We start from the raw sequence: 11,306 nt of genomic DNA, 5'->3' as shown, positions 1-11,306 counted from the left end.
TTCCGCTCCAGGTCGAGCAAAACTAACACAGGTACTGAAGTTAACTTTATTTTCAGCTCTAGGAAACTAGCTTCACACCCTTTGGTCCATTTAAAATCCTTTCCTTTACGGGTCAACTTCGTCAAGGGTAAAGCTATCTTAGAAAATTCCTCGATGAACTTCCTATAATAGAGTTGAGGGTCGAGAAAATTAAAGAAGAGATGAGAGGAAAGGTGAGAAATGAATTTCTCAAACCCTAAACCCCTCAACTACCCTAGGATTCGTGACACTCTCGTTACAGTGAGACATTTCTCGCTGTAGCGAGGCCTCTTCTTGCTACAACAAAAATATCAGAGGATTTTGCAGCTCATTTTCTGCATAATCTCGCTACAGCGAGACTGCACCCAAAAAAGCACCCTTCTCTGTTGCTCTCTCGCTACAACGCCCCTATAACACACACTTAACATATTTTTCAATCAGTCCAAACATATCCAATCCTAATTCATAGTCAACATTCACATCATGACACACACACACACACACACACATATATATATATATATATATATATATGTATACTTATATATTTGACATTATCATATACATCGATTATATATTCAAATAGAATTCCACAATTTATATTAAAATCAAAATAGATTACAAAACTTAGAGCGTTACAGTTGTTACTCTCTAAATACAAAATATAACCTACTAAGTATGAATCCTTCCTCTACCCTAATGTTTCTTTGTGGAGTGGTCATCTTGCTTCCCTAAAATAATTTGTAAGGATGAGTCTCTTTTCTCATTACTAAACATGATTTACCATAATATTAGATAATACATACATGAATAACACATCAATTAATAAAAAATGACAATTACAATTCACATCAATTTCATATACATTTAACATTCATTAATATCATGATTTCATTCTATTATTACTCATAACATTCTTAAATTTCTTATTTCAATCATTCCCTGCCCTTGAAATCCTTTAAGGTCTTCCTTAGTATAGATAATTGTTGGATAGCCGCAATTACACGGATACAACGCGTGTTAGCCTAGCCCTTTTTAGCAAAAGTATGGTAAAAAAATGAGTGAGATATGTGGTGCTTTTTCTCTCACTAGTTATGCACAAATCAAAGAAAAGCATCTACCACCCTTATTTTCTCAAGATTTTTAAAATTGTTTCTATCTTTCATACTCCCAGTATATTTCTGAACTATCCATAATTATCCTCATCACTTTTCATTTCTCACATAGAAATTACTCTTTTTCATTTCTCATCATAACTTGAACTTGTCACTTTTATGATAGCATATTTTTTTTTCTATTTTATTCAAGTTCACTATTTATATCATATATTAATCATTTATTGCTAGAGATCGAGCACCTCCAGACTTAGTCCAAAATGTATGTACATAAATATACTCAACACACATATCATTTAAGTCATCAAGAACAAGGAAACATATTTCATTAACAATTTCATTCAACATATATTCACAGACAAGAAATACACAATAGCATTCTTATGAACACAAATACATCATGTTCTTAGTAATAGAATAGAGCTCTCCTTACCTCAATAAACAATTTTATGAAAGTTCTACGAAAAGGATCATCCAAAAGATCAATGCTTTCCTAGATATCACAAAGTAGAGTAATTTGAGATGAGAGAAAAATAGAAGAAAGGTAGAGATGATGTTGAAGAACAGAGCTCTAAGAAACTAACCAAAGATTCAAGAGAATGGATGTTCAAAGTCAGATTCGAGACAAGTTCAGAGCTCAGGGGTTTTCTCTGAGAGAAATAATAAAGAGAGTTCAAAAAGAAAAGCTTAGAAATGTTTCTTGGATTGCAAACATGTTTTCTAAATCTACCTTAAACCTAAATAACCATACTCTCTTTGCATTGTCATACTTTAAATTATGATATTTGTTGAAATTAATTAAATTTGAAAACATCGTATACTCATCCTAATTATCTTAGAAATTAACATTTTGGTGTAATCAGAATAGGAGAAATTATCAAAAAGATGTGATTGAACGATAAAAAGTGCAGGGAATTCATTTGCTATAATTTTGATGAACTAATAAATTTTGTCGAAACTCACTTAAGCCAATTATAGATAGTGATAAACCTAAAAATTTTGTTAAAATTCGCTTAAGCCAATATAATTTAGCTTAAGCCAAATATTATTCGTTTAAGCAGATATTATAATATCTTTGTGGCTTAAGTGAAATAATTCCAATGAGCCATTTTTCTCATGTAATTTTTGCTTAAGTTAGCAGAAAGTGACTTAAGCAAAAATTGCAAAAATTGTGTGATGCAGAAGCAACTATTATGCAAGGACGACATATAGAAGATCTAAAAAGGAATTGAACAATTTATTAATACAAAAGCTCATTTTTATGATGAATTGAAACTGAGTGAAGTGGAGGTGAAAGTTTTATTTTTGAAAATTATTAACTTTATACATAGGGTTTGTGAATAATCCTAAGTATCTAAAATGACCTTTAACATTTAATTAATTCAAAAGTTATCTTTTATTATTAATTGAAATTCAATCAGTGCATGTAAAATCACACCTTAAAATCATCACTAGATATAGAATACATACAAGTGATGCAAATTGAAAAAAATACAAGTTTTGAAGATATAAAAAAATAAGTTTTGAAGGTTCAAAGGTCAATTTGCAAATTTTTACAAAGAATCAAACAATGAATATATGAAGATCAATATTATTAAGTTATATGTCAAATATATGCATTGTTTATGATTTTTAAAATATATCTAAGAGTTTAAAAAGACTCACTTACTCTAGCACCACTTATTTGCTAACTCATGTTTTCCTTTACTTACACATCGTTATCTTTTTGCTGAAAATTGCATTTAATGAGGCTTAGTCAAGTAATGAAAAATTTGTAAAGAAAGGAAGAATATTGCAATAATGTGTAAACTACCATAGATTAATTTTGTTTCAAGAAAAAATAGTTATTCAATAAGAAAAAGTTAATATCATGGTAGAAAATACATTCAATAATATATATATATATATATATATATATATACTTTTTTTTTGCTATTAATAATATTTATATTATTTAAAATTTTAGATAAAGACATCACATAATTTTTAATAATTGTATACAATCAGTAAAAATATATTTAAATAAATGATGATTGAAATTTGTAAAAAGTAGGTTATGGTATATTCCTGAATTATATAATATATATTGTCATTTGTTACAAAACAAATTTATAAATATAACACGAATTATTATAAAAATAATAATAATAACACAAATGAAACGGGACACGTATTAGTAACATTTTAGTCCATTTGTTTAAATTATAAAACAATAGCTTAACAAAATCAAGAGCGAGTCCAATATTTAAGTTTAGGGCCGTTTAAAAAATCTAGATTTAGAATTTCAATTTACATTTAAAATTAAATTAATTTTAAAATTTAAATTTTTAATAAAATTAAATATTTAAATTCACTTATTTTTTTATTCAGATTTAAACCGGATCTTATTTGCTAAATCTAAATTTTATGGATTAGAATCTTCTCATGTTTGGTGTCAAACATGACAATCATGTTAATTCATTTATGTATTTTTGCTTAAAGAAAATTTTTTCCAAATTTTATTTACTTAAGCTGGATAAATATGTATTTCTCGTATTTTCATTGTCAAAAGGATATATAAAGTGAACCAAAAATCAGCCTCTTTTCCCTCTCATCTTAATTACGAGTCTCTGGCATGCTTTTTACCAATATACAGCAAAGCTTGTCGCCTGCAACTTGACAAGATTTATCGTTTCTTAATTAAAGAAAAAGAATTACTGATGACAAAAAAATGGGACTCGTTAGTTTGAAAAATCTTTTAAAAATCATATTACAAAATTATTGTATTATTTTTTATTAATTTAATAACAAGATTTAATAAATTAAAAAATAAAATTTTAATTTATGTTGAAAATTCATAAAATAAAGAATTAATATATAATTTTTTAATAAAAATATAATATTTAACATTATCAAAATATATTATGTTTTCTAAAAACATTTAAATAATTTATCAATACTAAATGAGATAACAAAAATTTAAAAAAATTAATTAATAATAATTATATGTTGACACTTACTTTTTTATATATAAAATAGACAAACAGAAAAAAATAAAAAATAAGAAAAAGAAAATAAAAATATGATTGATGTAACGCCTTGAGTTTTGTAATCTTAATTATTGATAATTATATAAAAAATAAAGGTATTCTCTTGTGTGTGTATTTTAGAGATGTGTTGTGAATATGTATGTGTATATATATATATATATATATATGGGTGGATGTATGTTGAATTGGACTGGTTGGGCTGAGTGCAGGGTGATACACTGGGCTGTTCTCGCTGCAGCGAGAGGAGTCTCGCTGTAGCAAGAAGGCCCTAGGAGGAAGGACTAGTACTGTCGCCTTCTCACCGTAGCGAGAGAGCGACAATCTCGGGTGTATTTCTGGGTACAGTCTCGCTGTAGCGAGAGGGTCTCACTGTAGCGAGATTCTGAAGAAACCAGAGTGCAGTTTTCTCTGGTTTTTTCGCTGTAGCGAGAGTGTCGTGACCAGAGGGGTATTTGAAGAGTTAGGGTTCGAGAAGGGGGTTATTTTTCACGATTCTCTCTACCCAAACTCATTCCTACCGAGTAAAGCCCTCCAAGACCGATTGAAAGCTAGATTGAGGATTAGGGAAGTGTTTGGAGCTCTTGGAGGTAAGTTCTATGGCTAGGGTTTCAGTTTTCGTCCCTTACTTTCATTTTCTGAGGTTTTCCTTAATTTCCCTTGGAATTTCTGTGTGCTTTAGGGACGAAATCCGTGTGGGGAAGCGATTCCATCAACGTTTCGTGTCGGGTCTTTGTTTTTGAGGTAAGGGGAGTACTTTACTTTAGTTATCTTTGTTAGGAATGAGTTTATTTGAACAAATATAGTAATGTGATAGGAATAGGAGATGAGGTTATGTGTATTGATGAATTGTTCGAATTGGGTTGAGTCCGGAGGTGTCTGACCTCTGCCATATTGTGTGAAATTGAGTGATGTGGTTGTGTTGGTTGCCATTGGATGCAAGGAAATGATGTGAATTATGTATTGGATGTTGTGCATGGGTTGGGCACTCGTGCTGTATAATTGAATGAACATTATGTGAAAAGGTAAGCCTGAGGGCCGTGTAATATGAATGGAAATAGGTTAGGGGCTATGTTTCTTGAATGAATTGTGAGCTATGTGCTGTGAAAATGAAATGTGTGCCTAGTGTCGTATACTGAAATGTGTGTGATTGGGGCGCGTAACGTCGTGTAATGTGCTGTGAATGGTTCAGCGATACACTGGGGGTGTGAGAGATGAGGACAGTAGAAATACCTTGGGGAAGAGGGAGTGGTGGTGACACCGACTGTGGAACGGGTGCACCACAGGCCACACACTCTCTTCCTGATTAGACCTCTGACCATTACCTTTGCTGAGCGACCCGTAATTGCCCACGTGGTATCCGTGAGGTGGGGGTAACCGGCGACCATTCATGGTGTAAATTTGTGATCACAGTGTAAATGTGAATTTGGCTAGCGTGCGTATGCATAGGTTCATGATTTGTGCTTGTGGATCTGATAACGTTGCCTGTGCCTGTATTTGTTTAATGTATTGAAAATGTACTAGAGGTGAGACTCTATGCTTAATTGCATGTTTTGGTAGTGTAGAGTACTCATCCTTACATTCATTTTTCAGATAATCAAAATGATCAGCACTGGGCTCAGTGAAGGGGTGGATGGAACTGTTATAGGGCTTAACATATTATTTTGAAAACTATTGTATTTGGAATAAGTTCTGTAGCAACTGTTTGATATAATTTGTAAACCCTTTCTTTATTTAAAATGCTTAATGAACTTGGATTGAAAATGCAAATTTTATTATTTTTAAAAATTTACAAAATTCTTTATTTATTGATATTAAATTTAAGATGTTACAATTGATGGTGTAATAAAAATGAAAATAAATATAAAAAGAAAATTAAAATGTTTATTTTAAAATTTAAATATATATTTTTAAAGCATATTTAAAAAAATTATTATTATATTTAATATCACATTAAATTTTAACTCTCCTTTCAATGATCTAGAGTCTTCATACCTTGTGGCCAAATTTAAACTTTTGAGTGTTAATTTTTTCTAATAAAAATTGAAAAAGAACTATAACAAATGTGTTTACTAAAGGTTTAAGAGAAATTTATGAAGAAAAAAAAGAATTTTGTATACATCACATTAAATTACGTTGAGAAAGTTAATTTGACTAAAATTAAATTTAAAATTAGTTTTAAGCAAAATTTAAATTTTAAAACTAATTTTAAATTGATTTTAGATAAAATAAAATGGATTAATTTAAAATTTAATCTATATAATTAAATTTAAAATGAATTTAAATTATTTTTTTAATAAATTTAATCCATGCACACTCTTATTTAAGTTATCTTAATTAAAAATTCTTACTAAAGCTTTAATTTTAAGGTTAGCTAAAATGTTAATCTTAATTTTAAATTTAAATTTAGACTTTACTAACTTCTTTATAATTTTTTAATATTTTAACATATATAGTTACTACCATAGATCGGATTGATAGGAGATTGTTTTAGCTTGACTTATAATTACAAGTTTAAGTGTCAACTAATGAATTTGTGTTAAATATTCAGAATAGTTTTGTTATTTATAATAACTTTATTTAACTTGAACAAGATTGCTTCTGCATGAATGAAACATGTGTCAAGTTTGTAAATTTTAACTTCTTAATAAGTTTTTATATAATGCAAAATTGATCAATGCAATGTTTAATCATCTTTAAAATTATTTATGTCAAATTTCATATAATTTGAACATTTGTAAACATGTTATCTAACAATTGATATTTACTCATATTTTAAAATATATTATCTATTAAAAAAATTACAAAATAAAGTATATATTAATTTTATTCGATATAAAATTTTATGAAATTGATATATCTAATAAAAATAAATAAATTAAATAATACAACATTTGAAGTTTGACATCCAATAGATCTAGCTCTTATATATACATATATACATATATATATATATATATATATATGAGACATAATTTTCTTACACCGGTGTAAGTCTAAAAATTTTTATATTCAATCTGAGCCTTTTATTTAATTTAAATCTAATGAAAGGTTCAGATTAAATATAAGAGTTTTTAGACTTATACTAATGTAAGAAGATCCTGGGTAAGATTTTCTCGCGCTAATATAAGTCTAAAAATTCTTATATTCAATCTGAACTTTTCATTTAACTTATATCTAACGGATTATAATGTATTACTTTACTGATAATTAAATGTAAGCTAAATAAAAAGTCGGATCGAGTGTAAGAATTTTTAAATTTAGACTGCTGTAAGAAGATCCTTCCTCTCTCTATATATTTTAGAAATACTTACCAAACATTTTTTCTTTATAAAAAATTATATACAAAGAATGAATTTAAATATTATTTTTTATTATAATTTTCAATCATTCGCAATGTATATATATTTACTAATTTTTTTGGCTCCATAAACATTATTAAATTAAAACATTTTAATAAAAAAATTCAAATCATATCGCATGATCTGTTTGAAATTTAATTTTTAATAAATTAAAATTAGTAAATATTATTATTATTATTATTATTATTATTATTATTATTATTAGTTTAGACTACATGTATCATTTAACTCTTTCTTTAAATATTAATACGACTGAATATATTTAAACTCAGAACTTGAGATTACTTATTAAATTGAAATAATAATTGTTATTGTTGTTATTATTTTTATTACTAAATATTTTATTATATTAAAAAAATAGAATATTCTGTATAACAAAATGTAAAAAACTGATAAATTTAAAAAATGAGTTATACTCTTAATATAGATAAGAAAAATATAATATCATTTAAATAAATGAATTGACAAAAATACTGAGTTATATAGTACATCGTTAGCGAGAGTTAAAACTCATAAATATATATTATTGAAGTCAATCTTATACTATTGTGTGACATATTTTTTATTAAGTTTAATTAAATCAATAAAAAATAAAATTAAAAATTATTTAAACAATATAACAATATTTCATTAAAATTCATTTCTATATAAATATAAAATACTTTTTAATAATCAGAACCTAACAATTTAAATAAAATAGTCTTTTTAAATACTAAGAGGGAGAATATTGTGACTTATAACATTTATACCCACAAAATTACTTCGGATAAAAAATACTTGTCATTGTAAAAAAATTCTATTTCCTTCTCTAATCACATAGAGTACTTACATAAAGCATCTCATTACTTTTATTTATAATTTTTTCTTTTTAAATACTATTACTAAAATTTAATTAATCCCAATTTAAATTTGAATAGAATGTTAATTATTAAATCTTGACACACCGTACCAAATTGATAAAAATAGAGATTATGTATTTTGATTTGAATAATTTATTTTTTTATATATAATTTTTTCAATTTCGAAAATTTTAAGGTCTTTCATATAATACCCGATTTCACTATTTTTCAACAATGATGATATTTTCTTAAGTTTCGTATTTACATTTGTATTTTTAATTTTGAATATTTTTAATTTTATTCAAAATTAAAAATAACCATGCAATAGCGTAGTATATAGAACGAGTAAGCGGTTAAATTTACAATAGCGTTTGCATCTCTGACCGTGAATGCATCTTGACTTAACTTTGTGAAAGCACTAACTTCGATGAGTTCAACCTAAACAATCTCAAAATTATTGCAACATTAATGGGAAACATAATGGTTCTCCCTTCTTCACAAATCCTGGCTCCATACAACTCCCATTCATTGCCCATAAAAGAAAAAGTCAAGAAAGAAACGGAAATTTCCCCCTTTTCTCTTTTGGTAATAGTTGCTGTGTATCAGTAACAATAGATGCATTGTTTTTCAATAAACACAATTGCTACATTATAAGATATATTGGGTCCACAGTAACACATTCATAGCACTTTTGAGGTTGGTGGCTTCTTCTTCTTGTCTGTGAGAAAAAGCTAAGCAAAAAAAAAAACTAAAATATGGCTTCTTGGAATTCAGCTCCACTCCATGTCTCCTATGAAGTTCTGGGTTGGTTTGCTTTCGCTGCTTGGTCTATCAGTTTCTACCCACAAGTCATCTTGAACTTTCGCAGAAAAAGGTACTGCTAGCCTAAAAGGCATCATCACTATTATTTTCTCTGGAAAATTTTCATCAATTCTTTTTCTTTTATTTATTTATTTATTTATTTTGGTTGTGGTATAGTGTGGTGGGGCTGAACTTTGATTTCGTGGTCCTGAATTTGACTAAGCACACCTCCTATCTCATATACAATGCATCTCTGTACTTCAGCTCTGCCATTCAGAAGCAATACAGAGACAAATACGGTCAGAAAGAGGTTTGTTCCTGTCACTATGCATGTCCACTATCCTTATGGAAGCTAAATTGATTAATCTTTATAGTTGATATCTTGGTATATGACAGAATGATTGGTGTTCTATCAAGCATAATTTATGCAAGTCCGTTCTGCATTCATAAAATTTTAGTTAAATTTTTGTGAAGATCTATCTCTTTTTTAACTTATTTATTTCAGATGATACCTGTGGCAGCAAATGATGTTGCTTTTTCAGTCCACGCTGTGTTGTTGACAGCAATTTCCTTGTTCCAGATCGCAATCTATGACGTTAGTGCCATGTTCCCTTTAATTGAGTTTATTGTTCTTGTGATGAATTTATGATTATCCTAAAAATAGTCATTATTTTCATGTAGAGGGGAAGTCAGAAAATTTCTAAAGTCGCTTATGGGATCCTCCTTCTTGTGTGGTTGACGGCTGCAGTGTGTTTCTTTATAGCATTGCACAATCATCGCTGGCTCTGGCTGCTCTCAGTCTTCACGTATATTGTTTGTTTTTTTATTGCCTGGTCAATTGCACTAGTTTAAATTCCTATTCTGGATTATTAACCAATTTTCCTGTGAGAATCATGATACAAAGGGTTTTTTCCATATCTTTCTAACTTTTGTGGAAATTGATCAACTTGCAGTGGTATCCAAGTTTGTATGACAGTTATAAAATATATTCCCCAGGTTTGGATCTATTCGAATTTGTATGATTTCCTTTTAATTCTAATGCCTGTCATATTCAGTTTGATTTTGGAGATGTTAGACGTTTGAACTTTGAACTAGGTAGCCTATAAGAAATGCCAGTCTTATAATCAATGAATTATATTTTGGAATGCAAAATGTACAAAATTGGAAGGACTACTATTTGAGGATTGTTTTATGTTATTTCTTCGGTCATAAATTGGAATGATTTTCGTTTGACTAATGCTAGCCGTCTATCTAAGTAAAATATTGTGTTATGAATACAGGCAGTGATGAACTTTATGAGAAAAAGTACAGAAGGATGGAGCATTGTTAACATTCTACTGGACTTTTCTGGCTCGATAGCTAACTATGCACAAATGTCTATGCAATCAATCGATCAAGGTCTGTCATCTCCGTTCATCTCCTTTTTACCAAGGGGTCCTTTTGTTCTATTTATAGTTTGAATTGGCATACATAATTTTCAAATCCCATCTTTGATTTCCAGATTCTTGGGTGAACTTTTATGGAAACATAGGAAAACTACTGTTATCCTTGGTATGGATCATTCTTTTACTGTATGAAGTAGTACTATTGGTTTCCTTCTGAAAAATCTTATATTGTTGTTCTGATCAAATAAATCGTCTACTCACACAACATTGCTATTAATGGAATAAACCGTTGCAGGTGTCTCTATTCTTTGACATCCTCTTCATGATCCAACATTATCTGCTATATCCAACGAAAGAATGCAAATCAGAGCCAACCCCTGAACCTGATAATGTAAGTCTACCGAGGCAATTGTTTGAGGATGTCTAAGATGTAACTTGTTTATAATCCCTCTCGTAATGAACTTAGCTATAGTTTACGTTTTCAGAAACAGTTAGAGAGAATTGTGGCCTTAATCCTTAGCCTCTTTTCTGTCTATAACAAAGCAATGATCCACTAAGCATATACAAAAAGTATACCAACTAATCACCTTATTTCCTTTACGAGGAAATAAGAAAATTAAGGAACCCCGCTATTGGCAAAACTACCATTATTGTTAACCAAGGAAAATAATTTGTGATAGAAAAAGCACCAAACAAGTTATTGGTGCCCTAGTCATTTTCTTGGCTTATTTATTCTCTTGCCAGTTATCCAAATATAATG

The 11,306-nt window shown here is 28.6% G+C and overlaps 1 protein-coding gene across 2 annotated transcripts; it reads left to right on the top strand.

Moving 5' to 3' along the window:
- Positions 1-9,061: 9,061 nt before the first annotated feature.
- LOC113863439 (cystinosin homolog) lies at positions 9,062-10,993 on the top strand. Of its 2 annotated transcripts, none has more exons than XM_027497023.1 (8): positions 9,062-9,234; positions 9,426-9,471; positions 9,667-9,756; positions 9,843-9,967; positions 10,115-10,157; positions 10,442-10,559; positions 10,663-10,712; positions 10,842-10,993. In XM_027497023.1, the coding sequence occupies exons 1-8, from the start codon at positions 9,116-9,118 to the stop codon at positions 10,971-10,973; spliced, it is 723 nt and encodes a 240-aa protein (XP_027352824.1). In that variant the 5' UTR covers positions 9,062-9,115; the 3' UTR covers positions 10,974-10,993. The 2 variants fall into 2 exon arrangements, with proteins under 2 accessions (XP_027352824.1, XP_027352823.1); XM_027497022.1 differs by having other exon boundaries at positions 9,339-9,471.
- The last annotated feature ends 313 nt before the right edge of the window (positions 10,994-11,306 follow it).

Source organism: Abrus precatorius, unplaced genomic scaffold, assembly GCF_003935025.1.
Source record: "Abrus precatorius isolate BTA unplaced genomic scaffold, Abrus_2018 Scaffold3, whole genome shotgun sequence".
NCBI lineage: Eukaryota > Viridiplantae > Streptophyta > Magnoliopsida > Fabales > Fabaceae > Abrus > Abrus precatorius.
Note: the sequence above shows the minus strand (reverse complement) of the source record. Positions and strands in the feature narration are given on the sequence as shown.

Bases quoted from the DNA above. Each gene is read 5' to 3' on its own strand.
- LOC113863439 (XM_027497022.1), top strand. From the start codon at position 9,116: ATGGCTTCTTGGAATTCAGCTCCACTCCATGTCTCCTATGAAGTTCTG. The intron at 9,235-9,338 runs GTACTGCTAGCC...GTTGTGGTATAG, and splicing joins TTGAACTTTCGCAGAAAAAG to TGTGGTGGGGCTGAACTTTG. The intron at 10,713-10,841 runs GTATGGATCATT...AAACCGTTGCAG, and splicing joins GAAAACTACTGTTATCCTTG to GTGTCTCTATTCTTTGACAT.